At 45.5% G+C, this 18,748-nt stretch overlaps 1 protein-coding gene across 1 annotated transcript in view; it reads left to right on the forward strand.

Moving 5' to 3' along the window:
• Positions 1 to 18,748, forward strand: part of CHST9 (carbohydrate sulfotransferase 9) — a 182,552-nt gene that overhangs the window by 87,998 nt on the left and 75,806 nt on the right. The window contains exon 3 of the mRNA XM_079783320.1: positions 2,386 to 2,424. Within this exon, the coding sequence (XP_079639446.1) occupies positions 2,386 to 2,424 (39 nt within the window). The remainder of the gene's footprint in view (positions 1 to 2,385; positions 2,425 to 18,748) is intronic.

An 18,748-nucleotide genomic window follows, 5' to 3' on the forward strand; every position in this document is an offset into this window, starting at 1 on the left:
GTGTGGGAGGGGACTGCACAGGGTCAGGAAGAATACCAGGAGGAGGGAAGAGGAGGACCAGTGGGGTCTCCTAGAAGTCTGACAACCCCCCCCCCCCATATTATTTATCTCCAATACATTCACTGTGTCCTTTCAGGATTTATGACTCATTCTTATACAAGCTGACTCTCCAAAGAGGTGTTTTGCTTTAAACATGTTATAATTCAGGACTTAAATAACATTTTTTAAAATTCATGAAGCCCGGGCAGTGGTTGAATGTTGATCCAGGAACCAGGAGATCACAGTTCCATTCCCGGTCAGGGCACATGCCCGGATTGCAGGCTCGATCCCCAGTAGGGGATGTGCAGGAGGCAGCTGATCAATGACTCTCTCTCCTCATTAATGTCTCTATCTCTCTTTCCCTCTCCATTGCTCTCTCTGAAATCAATAAAAACCATTTAAAATTCATGAAAATGGTTGCGGCCTCTAGTGCACAAAAATGTGGAATCAAATAGGAAGCAGCGGCTTTCCCAATCTCAAAAGCTTAAACGAGGAGGTGCCCCATCCCGCTGGGGAATGAAGGAAACCTTTAAATGGATGATTCCTACCATTTATCTGTTTGAATCATTGAAATAAATTGCATCCAACAAATCCTCTGGAAATCACCCAAGGGAGTAGAATGTACCGTTTATCAAGATGCCAGTGAAGTGAATTCCACACTTTTGGCAGCTGAACAAGACTGTTCATTTTCCACCGTATATTTTAGGATTTTAAAACACATGAAGAACTGGGAGAAAAACTTCCAGGGCGCATGCAGCTTCCATGTGTTGCCTAAACTCTCAGGAACCAGCTGCATCTGGGAAACGTTGACAGTGGGGGCCGGAAGGGGGGCCCCGGCTCACCCAGGACAGAACCACGGCTCTCGGCTCAGCAGTGGTGTTTACACGCCCTCTGCGCTGGTGCGATGTCTCTTATCTAAGCCTATAAACAAGCTGGAGTGTCCCGTAGCCTCGCTGAAGCCTTGATTTTGCTCCTATTTAGCCATTGCCCCATCTCACTATTTGCTGCTGTCAAATTTGATGAACGAGAAGCCCTTTCCTGCGCCTCACCTTCCTCATCACTCACTCCCCTTCAGGCGCTCACATCCTCTCCTGTGTTCTCGGCTCCGTCTCTTCTAAAACTGCTCTCTCAGGCTAGCAACGACCACGTGAACTTGGCGGGCTCAGATGCTATTGGTGCCCCGCCCCTCCCCTCCCCATACTTCCTAAATCTTTCTTTGTGGTGCACCACCATGCACTCCGTGGATCTCCATGGATCTCTGCTGCTGTCTTCTCATGGCTGTAGATCACAGTCAGAAGTAGCATTTTTGTTTCCTTGGCCACTGTCCTCAGCGTAGCCTTCTGTGCTGTCTGCCTTAATGTTCCTGTCCCTCGCCCCAGCTCAGCCACCTTCTCAAGATGGACACGCCCTGATCCCGCACCCAAGCTCCATGTCCTCATAGCACTTTAAACTCAGTAAGTCCAGACCAGATCTTGTCATTCCCATGCTCCCATCACATTTTATCTTTTCCCTGAATTGCGTCACTACACCCAAAATCACCTAGATGACCACTCATCTCACCCTTTCCTTCTCCCTAGCCTTCTCATTTTGTAAATCCCCATAAAGTCTGCCTTCCCTCTTGCACCCATCACTTCCCTCTTCTCCGTTCCACTGCCACACTCAGTCTGTGCCTCTTGCCCAGCCTCCGGGAGAGCCCTCTTTCTGTGCGAAGCTGCTAGTGTCCAAGTCCCTGGAGCTGGTTCAAAACGTGGCTCCTCCTCCAACAGCCTTGTCCTGCGTAGCCCATACTGTTTCCTTTGACAAGATTCCATCCTTCCCCTGTTTCACGTTCCCCAATTCACACCTGTCTCTCCAGGTCCAAGTCACATCCCACTTTCTCCTTCACTGATGGGCACTCCATTTCTTAGAAGGATTGCTCTATCCTCTCCTATCGCTGAGTGTTCTGTACCTTCAGGGGCACATTTCATGTTCATGTTTATTGTCTGTCCTTTATCTTTCCACGTAGGTTGTAAGAGGCCATGGTCTTATCTTATTCACATGTTTTCCCTCACAGTTACTTCTATGGTTTGCAAGTTGTAGATTTACTATTGGGTAAATGGCCCTTACTAACAAGATTTTGTAAAAACCCAGCAGCATATTAAATGCATGCTCATATTTTTTTTACTTCCATAAATTGATTGGAGAGCCCTTTCCATCCCAGTTGTCTGCGCCTAGTCATGTCTGGAAGTGAGCTGGACACGGCAGAAGTAGGGATTGAATTTGGAAATTACTGTAAACGGCTTTTATCTGCATAGCATTTTACTCTCATGCCCCACACTGCAACTGATCTGCCGCTTCTCATTTCAGGGAGAGTGGAGAGGAAAAGAGAACAAAAGGCCACATCAGGTAAGATTTTGACTAATTGGCTTCAGCTCTAGTTTCTGCTTTGATTTCCAATCACAAAAAGATCTCATTGCAGTTTAGGTTTCAAAGTAATAGTTTATTGTCCTTGAGTTGATTGATACTAAATGAATGAAAATTAATTAATACATTTTGGCTTTTGCCCTTGCACATCAATCATTTCCTTTTCATTCCATCATTCTATTAAAAAAATGAAATATAATGTTATTTATTTTTAATGATTATCTATTAAAAGGTAAGTCTTGCAACCACCAATTTTAAAATATGAAGGTTGTAATAGTTGACAACCATTTTATTTCCACAAATACCTATGAATTTCAGCTCTCTTAAAGCCATGGATGTAGTTGATGTGTTTCAGGACAGTGTTAACTACTTAACTAAGAAGAATCTTCCTATTTTAGAGGAATTTTAAGAATTATTTTATTTCTAAATCCTAATATGTATACAGAAGTGAGTGGTGCCATTGCGCATAGTAGGGTGTCAAAATTTGCTAATACAAAAATAAGTTTTAAATTTCCATATTTTTATTGCATGGCTTTGGGCTTAAAATCATGAGATAAGACAGAGTTTCATTGACCCAGTAAATCTTTGCATAGGAGCAGTCTTCTGGGTCCCAATGCCCAGAAATTGCCAATAATCATAGAAAATTCTAGTTTGCCAAATATGCCTCTGCCCACCTTCCTTCCCAAGTCTTCACCAACCTTATTCTACGATCTGTGAGAGTGGCCAAGGTAAAGACACATTGCTCCACGCCACCATCTTCTGTCAACTTCATTTTCTGTCTGGTAACAGATAAATATATGTGTTTCTAAACAGTCATTGTGGTCCCCCATAGAAGATACTCATCTACAAGTGTATAAACAGCCCAAGTCCCTGCCTCTTTTCTCCTTCTCAATCTTTGCATTCATATCAGACAACTGGTCAACTTATTACCTGCATAACTTTCCTCTTAAATGTTACTGTTTACATTCCCTTTGTGTATCTTTTAAAGCCTGATCATGAATATAAAAAACAAAAAGTGAAGGCAAGAAAGGGCCTGGTCTCCTCACCAAGGTGGTTACTTCATTATTACATCTTAAGGGGAAATCATTTTTACTGTTTCTAAAATGCTATTGCTATGATCCTGTAGGTACATGCTTCTCTAATCAAAGAAGCTTTGTAGTTCAGAAAAGCACTAATTTGGCCAGTGTTAAGCCAGATGCCTCTTTAAGGTTCCTCCATATCCTGGCTTCTTCTATTCTGTATTGCCCAGGTGATGCAAAGGACTGGTAGAGACAGAGGCAGGCTATGATATCAGGCTATGCATAGCCTCTTGATTTGGAAGAAATGGTGATATTTATGACTAAGTTGTTTATATGCTTTGAGAGAGACCCCTCTGTGGGTCAAGGAATTCTTAATATTAAAAAACAACACTGCATAAAAATACAAAGAATAATTCTTAAAGAAAAAGGTGCTTCATAAATTATTGTTTAGAAAAACATATATTAGGAAGGCTTACTAAGGTGGACTATTGAGACACCATCTGTTAAATACAAATTGTTCCAATTTTTTCCAAGAATAACACTTTCAAATCCACTTAACATTCAGTAAAGAGCAGTCCTAACCCTAGCTGGTTTGGCTCAGTGGATAGAGCGTCGGCCTGCGGACTGAAAGGTCTCGGATTCGATTCTGGTCAAGGGCATATGCCTGGATTGCAGGCTTGATCCCCAGTTGGGGGCGTGCAGGAGGCAGCCAATCAATGATTCTCTCTCATCATTGATGTTTCCATCTCTCTCTCCCTCTCCCTTCCTCTCTGAAATCAATAAAAAATATATTTTTAAAAAAGAAGAGTCCTAGTGGACCAGAAAATAGAGTTATCAGTAGAGATGACAATGAGTATTTTAAAATGAAGTTGCATACTTTTCATTTCTGACATTATAGCATCCCTAAAGTTGGAGGTATTTTGTTCATTTACATAATTTGTAAGAAGTTACTGGTAACGAAAAACAATGTTATTTTTTGCCTTTACTCAAAAGGTGAAATTTATTATTGGAAATTCAGCAAATGGTGGAACATCTGCTTTGCAAGCTCAGGCCCTTGCTGCTTGCTTTTTGACTGGGCCTTTCGCTTCTTTGAAATGTTCTAAATCAGCAATAGCACCTCCATTTTCAGACATTTAACGCACATTGAAGATGCAGTCATTTGGGTTAAAAAAAGTTAAATAGACAATGAATAAGTTCTCCCATCTGTATGGGAATAGCATGTCCTCTTTCTTGGATGTTACTCATTTACTGAGTGCCAATTTCCAAGTAGATGCAGATTTGCCATCATCTTTCTCTATGCTATTACTAGAGGCTCGGTGCACAAAATTCGTGCAAGGGGTGGGGGGGGCGGTGCGGAGTTCCTCAGCCCGGCCTGCGCCCTCTCGCAATCTGGAAGCCCTCAGGGGATGTCCGACTGCCAGTGGGATGGACCTAAACCAGCAGTCAGACATTCTTCTCACAATATGGGACTGCTGGCTCCTAACCACTCATCTGCCTGCCAGCCTGATCGCCCCTAACCGCCTCTGCCTACTGGCCTGATCACCCCTAACCACCTCTGCCTGCCAGACTGATTGCCCCCTAACTATCCTCCCCTGCAGGCCTGATTGCCCCTAACCACCTCTGCTTCACCTCTGCCACTGTGGCTTTGTCCAGAAGGATGTCCGGTCTAATTAGCATATTAGCCTTTTATTAGTATAGACTATTTTTGTAGTGCTTTTCACCGTGGTTCGTAAACCCTATCAAAAACCCTGAAAAACAAGTAAGAGAAGACCTCATTTACCATTCTGTTAATTATCAATGACCAACATTAAACATATGAAGTTAGCAGACAGCTTATGTTGCAACAAATATATTTCAATAAACTACCATTCTTGAAAAGTTCATCATTTTGAATGGTAATGTTTTGTCATATTCTACAGGTTTTGTTCTCACTTTGAGAACCATGATCCCAGTGAGAATCAAGTTTGAAAATGCACGTCATCCTAGCTTGCTCATAGCGTACAGAAGCTCTTGTCCCCAATAATACCGTGTTGCCTGTTTGAAAATTGCTGCGAGTCTATTTGAAAAGTTATCACAAGAAAAAAACTGGGAGGTGATGGACGTTAACTAGATACATGCAAATGTTGAATCCTTCTGTTATAAAGTAGTGAAATTTGTTTAAAGTCAACATTTTAAAAGTTAGAAAATGGAGACGTTAAGTAGCTTGCCTTGGGCCTTATGCTGGCGGGGGGAGCCATCAATGGGCCCTGGGCCATGGCTGGCTGGAGCAGCCTGGAGTGTCTGGGGAGCTATCTGAAGGGAGCGGCTCATGCGCATCTCTTCCCCCCTCTGCATTCCGTGAGGTCATGTGGGCCGCTTCCAGTTGGCCCAGGTGTGAGTATTTACCCCACGGGAATCAGCAGGCATTACCGACCAGGGCTGGTTGCTTGGTCGGTTGCTTGGTTGGTTAGTGGGTTCCCAGGGAGCCAGTTGTTAAATATTGACACTGGATCTCAGTCTGTTTGACAGCAAAGCCAAGCCTTTCCCATTGCCCCACATCTGTGCCTTGGCCAAGGTCATGGTTAGCTCACAGATAGCAGAGTTGAGACTGGAACCCAGACCTCTTGTCTACATCCAGCCCAATCCAGGCCCCAGGGCTTGGGTGAGAAAATAAGTAAAATGTCCTTTTCTCACACTCTGTGCCCAAATGGCCCAGGTTGGTATCAGCGAAGTCTCGTATCCATTTTCTAGTTCTAAGCTATCGACTTTCTGCTCCAACCTCCTAGGCAATCCTTCTCTGGCGTGTTGCTTTTTTTAGGCAGCTTTCCTGAGACCTGGCTCTCTCCGCTACGCTAATGAATTCTCTTTAAAAATATACCAAACTTTCTCTGGGTTTCCGGCTTCAGAACAATATTTTTTATTAAGTGAAGTATCTTCAATGCATGTTTCCATCCACAGAATGGAAGACATACACACAGCCTGTTCATTAAAAGAAGTCCCGGAGAGTTCATTTTTAAACAAATTTCATTTATCAGACAAACTTATTTTAGAGAATGAATAACAACACATCCGTGCCACATTATTTCAAAAATACTTTAAATGTCATTGTATAACTGCATTTAAAACAGTGTGTTTGTGCCAACTAAACCATTCTGAAAGGCTAAGTAGCTAAGGTAGGAGAAATCGCCGTGTACGCCACGCATCTCCCTGCAGCCCCTCCACGTGGAATCCGGCTGCTCTGACAGCACACAGAGCGGGATGCATTTGCACTCCGTTGAGGCCCAGAGAGGTGTCTGGAGGTGGATGGGAGAAACACTACCCTCGCTGCCTCACAGTAGTTTCTCCATAAAGCAGTGTGCCCGTGTGTAACTGAAAAAGAGACCCCTCTTCCTGGGTTGGTTCTTACACAACATAAATGTGTTTCTTTCACCCAGGATAGAAAATGAAGACGAGTTTTATCATAGGATTAGCCAAAAATTACTTCAGGCTTCACCTTAAATTAAATATTCTGTACCCCAAAAAAAGTCACAGGAATTCCCAATTAAAATGGCAAGAAACTCATGTTAAAATGGACTTTCAGGCGCTACAGGATAGATCTTTATTAGGGCAGCACAGACAAGGCGGTTCTTAACAAAATCGGCCTCCTGCTCAGTTGAATATGTTGTGGAAGTTGAAATAAGGGGCATCCCGTGTGTGTATTTCAGTCAGGGTAACAGTCACTACGCTTTTGTCGGACATGACTTGGGAAGGGAGCATTCCAGGTAAATGCATATTTTGATTAAAAATGCCACTTAGCTTAACAAAGGATTAAAAATGCCCACAGAAATAGAATATAGGTGATCCTCGGATTTTCTCATGAAAGGAGTCTTCAGTCAGACCTGATTTTCCCACGGAGAGCACAATGAACATGCACTTCTAACCAAGGAACAGACATCCAACTTCATTTTCCTTCATAGAAATGACCACATGTTAATCAACGGTAACTGATATACTTGTACCTGCGTAACTGGAAACTTTCTAAAGTGAATGCGGGTCATCTGAGCTGGGCAATGCAGTAATCAATCATGTCAGTTGTCCTGTTATTCCGCTGAAAATTCCCAGATAAGACTTGTAGGACAGGCGAGGAGCCATGAGACTATAAGGAAACAAGAAACACCTGAAGGCTGCTCACCCCAGAAGGGAGGTGATGGCTTGAGTGGAAGCTGGAAGAACTCTGAAAAGGGCGGGACCTTAGGTGGAGAGGTAGAGAGAGCCACCATATGGGGAAGACCAGATGTAGGGGACTCTTTCAGAAGCAGCTGGGAAGCTGATCAACTAATTCTTATGGAGCAGCTCATGAGTAACCATGAAGTACCACATTAGTGACTCCTGACAGCAAATTTAAATTTTGTTCCACGTGATCGTCAAAGTCTCTGCTTCCATTTGAACTATTTGTAGGAGGAGAGGATCCTGACCAGGGCCCAAACCTTTGTTTGAACATCTTTGCCTTGGCTGAGTCTTCGCAGAATGCCTCTTGCATGGCATGGTGTCTATCCTTGCTCACCTGCATTTCCTTATAAATCTTCATGATGCCCTGTCTGTTAGCATGACTGTAAATCTCTCATACCTTTCTCCCTGCATAGAGACAGCCTGCATTTCTCAGTCCAGTGTGGTCCTTTTCTCCTTGAAAATGTCCCTGAAATGCCGTTCTGGCCAAGCCTTCTCTGAGAACACACAGCTCTCTGTTTCACTGATGTTCAGAGACAACCAAAACACTGCACTCAGACCTGACTTTAACTTTACTTAGCACATCCTTCCTTGCTTTCCTTGGCCATTTCTCCATGTAATCTGCAGACTTCCCTTGCCATTTTAAAAGGTCCACCCTGGAACATACAGATATGCAAACCTGAACTACATTCAATTTAATATTTTTAATTGACCCTCATACCTAGAAATGCACTACATCTTACTGGAATAACATAGTTATCTTTCCTATGTGATTTTTACTTTTTGCACTTCAGTGGCATTGAGTACATTCACATTGTTGAACTACCATCATCACCATCCATTCACGGCCACACCTGCTGGGATAGAGATTTGCTATACACTATTGTACACATATAAATTTCTTAAGAGGGTAGGTCTCGTATTAAGTGTTCTTACCACAATAAAATAAAATTTAAAATAAAGAAAATAGTCAACCTTTACCTGGCAGGAGGCATTGACTCGCTACTGGTATAATGAGACTAATAAGGGGACCAAAATGCCAGAACTGTCGAGCAGGGTGCAGTCCTTGCTCAGGGAGTGGAGATTTAGAATATCAGGGTCCCACCAGGAGTTGGGGGATTTTGAGACCACGTGGCAACATCTGAAGTAGGGAGAAATGTGGTCTTAAGAAATGAAGCTTTTCCATCTTTCTGTATATTTGAAAATGTTCATAATGTTGTAAAACTAAGGAGAGAGAGAGAGAGAAAGAAACCGTGGCTGCTGTGCCTGTGATTTTCCTTCTGTAGAAACCGTGTGATGTAACTCTGGGACACACTGTATTTCCAGAAATTGTTGCTGGGTTGAGTAATCAGAGTGTGTCTTTCAGACAGTTTAGGCAGGCAGAGGAGAGAGAAGGGTTTGTGTTTATGCTTTCCATTCTTCTTCCTTTCCTGAAATTGGAGAGAAAGGAGACGGAGGTCTCACCGTCCTCAGCTTTGGGAACTTACCTGCAAAGGAGGATCCCTGCTGCTTCTGTGTCTCCTCCGACTGCAGCTTACTCCCCTCCGCACCAGCCTGAATCCACTGGACCCAACCTGCATTCAAAGTCGCATCGTATGCACTGTTACACCGCCATGACGTATAGTATGCACTTTGAAAGCTGCACATGAATGTGGAAATGGTGCAGCCACTATGAAAAAACAGAATGGAAGTTCCTAAAAAAAATAAAAATAGAACTGCCATACAGTTCAGCAATCCCAGTTCTGGGTACTTACCCAAAAGACTTGAAATCAGGGTCTCCAAGAGATATTTGCACTCACGTTCACTGTAGTGTCACTCCCAATTGCCAAGATGTGGAGAGAACCTAAATGCCCATTGACGGATGAATGGATAAAGAACATGTGGGGCGTGCATATAAGGGCACACTATGCAACCTCCAAAAAGAAAAGGAAAATTCTGCAACACATGACAACATGGATGAACCTTGAGGCTATTGTGCTAAGTGAAATAAGCCAGACACGGGAAGACAAACCCTGCATGATTCCACTTACATGAGGCATCTAAAATAGCCAGGCATAGAAGCAAAGAGTGGGATGGTCATTAGCAGGGGCTGGTCACAGGGGAAAAGGGGAGCTACTAATCAGTAGGCATAACATGTCAGTTAAGCAAGATAAATACGCTCTGGAGATCTATAGTCAACAACAATGTATTGTGCACTTAAAATTTTGGTGAGAGTATAGATCATTGCATTTCCAGATGATATCTGGGTTGGGTGATCGTCTTCCAGGCAGTTGAGGTCAACAGAAGACTGTTAAAAAGAAATCTAACCCAACCGGCGTGACTCAGTGGTTGAGCATCAACCTGTGAACAAGGAGGTCTCAGTTTGATTCCCGGTCAGGGCACATGCCTGGGTTGTGGGCTTGATCCCCAGTGAGGGGCGTGCAGGAGGCAGCCAATCAGTGGTTCTCTCTCATCATTGATGTTCTATCTCTCTCTCCCTCTCCCTTCCTCCCTGAAATCAATACAAATATAGTAAAAATACAGCCTACCTAATAAAAGAGTAATATGCAAATTGACCGTACCTTCGCTACACCCACCAGCCACGCCCACCAGCCAATCAGAGCGAGTATGCAAATAAACCCAACCAAGATGGCTATAGCCACAGAAAGCAGGAGGGAGTCTTGGGTTTCCCTAGTGATGGAGGAAGCCAAGCTTTCTGCCTGCCCTTGCCGGCCTAAGCCTCCACTCAAGCAACAAAGTTTCAATTATAGAAGGTAAACAAATCCAAACAGAAATTACAGCAGCCACGGAGCTAGAGAGAGCAGGCCATGGTTGCCCCCGGCAACGGAGGAAGCCAAGCTTTCCACCTGCCCTGGCCAGCCTAGGCCTCCGCTCCAGGCTACAAAGTTCCAATTATAGAAGGTGAATTAACCCCAACAGAAATGGTTGCCGGCCACAGAGAGAGCAGGAGACTTGGCTCCGCTCCAGGCTACAAAGTTTCAATTGTAGAAGGTAAATAAATTCCAGATACCAGGGCCTCCGCTTGGGTCGCCAGGGGGCGTGGCCGGCCTGCAAACCACCACAGGCCCCTTGCTCAGGCCGCCCCATGCCCCAAGGGAAACCCCATCCTGATCCGGGACACCCTTCAGGGCAAACCAGCCGGCCCCCACCCCTGCACCAGGCCTCTATCCTATCTAATAAAAGAGTAATATGCAGATTGACCATCACTCCAACACACAATATGGCTGCCCCCATGTGGTCAAAGATCCTGCCCCCATGTGGACACAAGATGGCCACTACAAGATGGAGGGCAGTTGGGAGGCACCAGGTCTGCAAGGGAGGCAGTTGAGAGGGACCAGGCCTGCAAGGGAAGGCAGTTGGAGGTGATCAACCCTGCAGGGGAGGGCAGTTAGGGGTGACCAGGCCAGCAGAGGAGGGAAGTTGGGGGCAAACAGGCTGGCAGGGAGCAGTTAGGCATCAATCAGGCTGGCAGCGGAGTGGTTAGGGGGTGATTAGGCTGGCAGGCAGAAGCGGTTAGGGGCAATCAGGAAGGCAGGCAGGTGAGCAGTTGGGAGCCAGCAGTCCTGGATTGTGAGAGGGATGTCCGACTGCCCGTTTAGGCCCTATCCCACTGGGATCGAGCCGAAACGGGCAGTCGGACATCCCTCGAGGGGTCCCAGATTGGAGAGGGTGCAGGCTGGGCTGAGGGACACCTCCCCTCCGTGCACGAATTTCGTGCACCGGGCCTCTAGTAAATAAATAAACAAATAAATAAATCTCGTTCTTCCAACTGCAAACTTGGCGAAGGTTCACTGCCCCTCAGCTGCCTCGTTAGCGTCCCAGAAAGTCTGTGTCTGGGAGGAACTCTGCAGGTACTTGATGCTAATTTTCATCTTACAAATGGGTTGAGTACAGCCCTGAGAAGGTAACTTGCTAAAGGTCACACACCTGCTTTGGGGTAAAGTCTGTGATGGTATTGGACTCTTTCCTGTTGCACTCAGATGCTATTTCTGGGACTCTTCTCAGAGGGAATGAAACCAAGTTTGCATGTGCCCTCTGTGTGCCTGTAGCTGACACCCCCAGAGGCAGTCCAGTGATGCGGTTAGAGTGTAGGCTGTGGTCTCAACCTGCCAGGCTGGGCGCCCTGACTCTTAGGAGCAATATGACTCAGTCTCTTCCATGTCACTCCCCTCATGTGTAAATAGAGATCATGGGAATGGAATCTCATAGAGTTATTATGAGGATTGAGTGAGTGAATACCTGTCAAGCCATGGGCCTGCTGCCTCGCTCACAGTAGGTTTTGGCAATCATTTTATTGCTTTTGATATTACTTTCTATTATTTGCCTCTGTCTTTTAGCATCCAGGTTGGAATGTTAATAACACACCCAGAGGTTTGTTTTCCTGGCAGGCCGTGTGCAAAAAACAAATATATGTTGAGAGAAGGACAAAGGAAAAGAGTGGAAAAGGGAGACTATACCATTGAAAGATCTTTCTTCATTGTCTGCACCACATTCTGAAATGTGGGACTGTATGAGTTGTTTTTATCAATAATATTACCTCTTTTTTCTGATCTGTGAAGTATGCAGCCAGCACTCTGAACAGAACATAGGAAAGATCCAGGCGGAAGGCGTGTGTCTTTCGTGTGTTAAGCATGGCACACGGTAACAGCCCTTTGCCATTGTTTCCATGGCCAACCTTGCTTCCGGCACATCGTAGGTTGTTCTTGCTGAGTGTCTGAGCACTAGCCAGAGGACAGGGAGCACAGAGGCAGCGTGCTCCTGCCGTGGGCTTGCACGCGGTAGAGACAGTGGACACAAAGGTGTATATACAACAGCAGCTGCAATGGACGGCAGCATAGACTCCATGGTCAGACCACCTGGGTCTCAATCCAGCACTTGGCAACTTTGTGACCTAAACGAGCGAGGACCCCCTCTGAGCCACGCTCGCACCTGTAGACTAGGAGTGGTGGTGGCACTGACCTGACCAGACCCAGGAACTAGTGACTCAACGTATGCAAGGGGCTCAGCTGCCATGCTGTTTCCTCCTGGCTTCCCCTGCCTCCCGGGTGTGCAGCAGCCTCTGTGGTTCAGAAGACAATCAGAGAGATACAGCATCAAGGCTGGGTCTTGAAGAAGGAATGGACTTCTTCAAACAAAAAGAAGAGGGTTGGCTACTTCAGGCTCGGGACTAGAAATGAATGTGGCCTGTTCAGGGGACTTTTCCCATTTGTATAGGAAAGGTCCGAGTTATCCAGGGACCAGGGATCATTTTTGAGTGAGCGCTGAATGCAGAGTTCTACAGGACCTGTAATAGCCAGAAGCAATAGAGGGTTTGAGGGGAAGATTAGCATGGGCAAAGCAATCGTTAAAATAATTAACTTGGTTAATTAACATCATGATTAGGGAGACCATTTTGGAATACTGTAGGCTTTGATGTGCTAAGAACCTTGGCTGGGGAGTTGAAGCAGAAAGAAGAGGAGGAAGAGGAAGAGGAGGAAAAAGAGAAAGAGGAGGAGGAGGAGGAGGAGGAGGAGGAGGAGGAGGAGGAGGAAGAGGAGAAGGAGGAGGAGGAGGAAGGGAGGGAGGGAGGGAGGGAGGGAGGGAGGGAGGGAGGCAGGGAAGGAGGGAGGGAGGGAGGGAGGGAGGCAGGGAGGGGAATGAGTATGAGATGGAAAGAAAGGACAAAGGTGACTGTCTGGAAACAGGTGCAGGGGGGAGATGGGGTGTCGAAGCCAAGCCTGACGGCAGGAGTCTGTATGGTAGACACACAGGAGCAGGTTCAGAGGGACAGGGGCTTGGGAAAAGGATTGCGAGTGTCATTCCAGGCTAGCTGCACTTGACTCAGCCATGGAAGCTGGGATTTGGAGAAGCAGAACTGAAGTCCAGGAACGCCCAACGCTAAGGATGTGCATGTGTTGGGACTGAGTCAAGTATCAGTCAGAGGGAAAGCAATGAGAAAGGGTGGGATTTCTGAGGAGATGGTTTGACAAGAGTAAGCAGGTCAGCATTCCAGAAAGGAGGAGGGAAGGAGGTGACCCTATGACAGCCTTGAGGGGGCGGGGTGATTAAATGCAGCATAAATAGGGAAAGCGTGGGGACTGCATGACCTGCTTTACTTACGTATTTGTGTTGCCCCATTTCTTAGCATCGCAAAGCCAGATAGACATCCAGACATTTTGTTTGCATGTTAATTAAACAATTAATCCATTACTTATAATATTGTTTCCAAATGAGATATTGATTCACATGAGGAGGCTGTAAATCTCAACCACGTTTTAGAGCCGAATGATTGTGATAATTATTTTTAAGCCAGATCAGTTAAAAGAAAAATAGCTATTTTTTAATGTAAAAAGTGAGGCCCCCTGTACCAACATTTTGCACAGTTTCACATAATTTCCTTGAAGGGATAGCCATTTGAGATCTTCCATTTTTTATGAATTCCTTGTGAAGTCATGGGACTCTTAACACCTTTCCAATTTTCTTCTTGGAGTAATTTGGAAAATGCAAAGGACAGAAACATGAAGAACATTTAGCATGAACTAAAATCATTAATACTTCATGGGGGTAAAGAAACACACAGATCCATTCTGAGGCATTTAAAAGCAGCCACCATAAAGTCTTTTCTTCTGGGAGGGCAAGAGTTCTTCAAAACTGGGGCTTAAATAGTCTTACCAAGGGGCTTGGCAGAAATAGAACCTGGGAAACCCAAGGATTAGAAGGAAGTGGATGGTGAGATTTGCATGACTTTGTTTTGATTGCTCTTTGTAGCCTTAGATTCCCACTAAGCTTCCCCCCACCTGGCTCCCCCTGCCCCCAGCTGGCTCTCCCTGCCCCCACCTGGCTTCCCCTGCCCTGACCTGGCTCTCCCTGCCCCCACCTGGCTTCCCCTGCCCCCACCTGGCTTCCCCTGCCCTGACCTGGCACCCCCTGCCCCCACCTGGCTCCCCCTGCCCCCACCTGGCTCCCCCTGCCCCCACCTGGCTCCCCCTGCCCCCACCTGGCTCCCCCTGCCCCCACCTGGCTCCCTCTGCCCCCACCTGGCTCCCCCTGCCCTGACCTGGCTCCCCCTGTCCCCACCTGGCTCCCCCTGTCCCCACCTGGCTCCCCCTGCCCCCACCTGGCTCCCCAGGGACCTGGTCAGAGGGTCTTCCTTTATGCTATTACTTGCTGGGGGGCAGTGGTGCCCTTTCAAGGTATGTTTCATGTCAGAGTTGCAAAACCTAGCTTTGAACATAGGTGGCAGGATCAGTTGGCCCCATTTGTTTTAAACCAGTGAGGCCCAAGGTCAAGAAATACTTGGGATAACGTAAGAAAACCACCACAGGTACAGGGTTCTCCTGTTTGCAAATGTCTCAGACTATTTTTTTAAATTCTTTATTGTTGAAAGTTTTACATATAGTATGACATATGTCTCCTTTTCCCCCCATTGACCTCTCCCGGCCACCCCCACTCCCCGGCCCCCCCCCCCCCCCCCCCGCCCCGGCACATGCCCTCACCCCCCTAGTGTCTGTGTCCACTGGTTCTGCTTACTATTTTATCATGTCTGGCTTTCCTCTCTGCTACTGCGCCCCCTTGCTGAGCACTCCTGAGCTGTCTCCAGGCGCCTTCCTGGGTGGTAGGAGCCCACCTGGCCCTCCATGGTCATCGCTACTGTCGAGAGGCTCATGGGCTGGAGGGAAGGACTACTGGAGAGCTAGATTTGGAAGCCGAATTCTGGAGCCAAATCTTAGTTTCTGCTCTGGTTTTGCAATATTGGGCAAGAGACCTAAATTCAGCATCTTCCTCTTTTTCTCTCCACTTAAAAAAATATTTTTTTAATTTTAATTACCTAAACTCAGTTCCTTTCTCCTTTTCCCTCCATTTTATTTTATTTTATCAAAGTAATACGTGCATAAATTATCAAATACAACAGAACTTCTTTTAGCTGGCTTCCTCTTAAATGATTTCCTGGATTATGCAACTTTCTCCCTTCCTTCGATGTAACCTACTGACTGATGCTCACAGCGGACTCACCACAGGGCCTCACCTGCTGTCCCTCTAGCCCACCTGTGAACTTCTGACGCCCCCTATGAACTTCTGACCCCACCTGTGAACTTCTGACCCCACCTGTGAACTTCTGACCCCCACCTGTGAACTTCTGACCCCACCTGTGAACTTCTGACCCCCCTATGAACTTCTGACCCCCCTTGTGAACTTCTGACCCCACCTGTGAACTTTTGACCCCCCTGTGAACTTCTGACCCCACCTGTGAACTTCTGACCCCCACCTGTGAACTTCTGACCCCCCTATGAACTTCTAACCCCACCTGTGAACTTCTGACCCCCACCTGTGAACTTCTGACCCCCCCTATGAACTTCTGACCCCACCTGTGAACTTCTGACCCCCCTATGAACTTCTAACCCCACCTGTGAACTTCTGACCCCCACCTGTGAACTTCTGACCCCCCCTATGAACTCCTGACCCCACCTGTGAACTTCTGATCCCCCCTATGAACTTCTGACCCCATCTGTGAACTTCTGACCCCCCTATGAACTTCTGACTCCCACCTGTGAACTTCTGACCCCCCTATGAACTTCTGACCCCCCTATGAACTTCTGACCCCCCCATGAACTTCTGACCCCACCTGTGAACTTCGGACCCCCCCCCCATGAACTTCTGACCCCACCTGTGAACTTCTGGCCCCACTTGTAAATTTCTTACCCACCTGTGCAGGTGTATATGGGCCAAGAGTCTGTTTCCAAGCCTGCTGTGCCAATTGTACTTGTTCATATAGTTATTAGATTCCATTATCAAATATGTAAACCAATGACACATGGATGCATAAAAGCATTGCTATTGCTATGATGTTACTTTGGAAAGACCCGATAAAGATGAGTTACTGAAAACAAAATGCTACAGAAGTAGGTGTTAAAAAATAATGGTAAAATATTAGGAAAAGAAACTCAAAAAAAAATCTAAAAAGATTCTGCTTTGTGTCTTTAAGTCCTCAATCCACTTTAATGAAAGTGAAAGTAGAAAATAGATGAGGATGAGGTTGGGTGGGGTCATGTAAAAGGTGCAGAACTGGAAACCCATTCTTACAGTCCACATGCAGAAACGGGTCGGGCCCATGGGCTTCTCTGGTGTGAAATTCAGTCAGGCTCAGGGAAGTGCCCAGCAAGAGGCTGATACATCACAAGGATTCAGCGCGTGTCGGTGTTATTGTTACTTGTTTAATATTGTGCATCAGGTAATTTTAGAACAAAAGAGAAAAGAAGATATTGGGGAAAACCTTTAAATCCAACAACCAGACATTAGACAACAAAGGACCAAAACTTCACTGTGGTCATTTATTTTGCACCAGAATACTTGTATGTAAAAGTAAGGGGGTATTGATCATCCGATTTCTGAGCAGTTTGGCTTGGAGGGGAAAAGCAACACATGAAATATAACCCTGCTTCAATTTTAACACCAAATTGCCATGTGGCTTTAGGAAGCTGTCCCGCCTTTCTCTAATGCTGTATCCTCTGTGAGGTAAGAGTGATGATAAACAATTTATTATGTGGCCAGAAGAATTACTCTGAGAGAAGTGCATTGTGGTCATATCTGTGTTCTCTCACCGGAGTGTGAGCTCTGCCTGCTTCAGTGTCTGTTCGTGCTGCCTGGCGCTCTCATTCCCTCGGAAAGGACTGGCAAAGTGGTGTTTTTTAAAGAACTGATTTCCTAGTCTCGCTCTCTCCCATCTAGACCCATTCACTTAGTATGGCGCTTACGCCACGTTTCAGCGGGTGAAATCCTCTTTCCGGCCCAAAACAGAAAGGACTCAGAATGCGATGAAGAAGAAAGATCGGTTTCATTGCAATATCTATGCCACGAACTTAAGCCTTTAATGTGTATGCATAATTAAGCATGTGTACGCTGGAGATGAGATTTAAACTCTTACTTATTTCAGGGGGTCTGGCCAAACCCAGCGAATCTGTGTTATGTGAAACAAGCCCACATGCTGACATTTCAAACCATTTCCATAGCTGACCATGGAAGTAAATTCTTAGTAATTTAATATTTATCATGTGGCAAGGAAGTCAGTATGTACTGATTCTGCTGACCGAGCCCACATCCTAGGTTGTCATTACATTAAAAAATACATGGAAGAGCAGTGATTGAGAAGGTATAGTGAAAGCCTTTAATGGGCTATCCATGCAATTACTATTATTGGGAGGGGGAGAGAGGATGCTTTTTTAGGAGACAGTTCATAAATACAAAAAGTAATGTTATTTACTTTCCTGTCTTTTTATAAGATCCTTAAAATTAATATTAATTCTTGAAGAGAAATGTAAAATTTTAATTCAGCACATATTTATACATGACACTAATCTAGGTTTGGGAAATCGTAAAGAAGAAAGATTGGGTCATTCTGTGTTCAGCAAGTTTGCTATATAGAGTAGAAGACATGCATTCATCTAGCTAATATACTTGGGTCTGTGATGTGTGGAGAGTCAAACTAGACCAGGGAAGAGTATCGAGTCCCCGAGTGCACACTTTGATCCCCTCAAGTCAGGCTCCTGAGACCCTTGAGAAACTGGAAGATGGCACTTTCCGAAGGCTGGGTGGGGGGAGAGGAGGAATTGCTATTCAACGGATGTCGAGTTTCAGTCTTGCAGGATGGAAAAGTGCTAGAGACCCGCAGTTAACAGGACTGCATCCTGCATGTCAACACTGGTTAAGAGGGTAGATCTCATGGTTGCATTTTTACCACAATAAATTAAAACAATTGGTAGGTGACCTCACACTCTTTTTATTTGAACCATCGCAGACATGGGGGTAGCCTGTCCTGTCCATACTTTTAAGGAAATTACGTGATCATCGTAAGCCAGGGAGCTTAAAAGCAATCCCGGATGAGAACAGTTTCTCGTGTCATCAGAAGCAACTTCCCAGACTCCCCTAAGAGAAAAGGGAGCAGCTGCATTTGACCTTTTGAATAATTATCTTTTCCATCTGAATTTAATTTCCTTCCTTGGTTACGTATCAGATTACATAAGCAATGACAATATGCTAGATAAAATCAGTTTTGCATGGAGGAAGATTCTGGATGCTAGCCTAAACAATATTCTTGCCACAAAGCCATGAAAGTGTAACCTTAATCA

Source organism: Cnephaeus nilssonii (genome assembly GCF_951640355.1).
Source record: "Cnephaeus nilssonii genome assembly, chromosome: 11".
NCBI lineage: Eukaryota > Metazoa > Chordata > Mammalia > Chiroptera > Vespertilionidae > Cnephaeus > Cnephaeus nilssonii.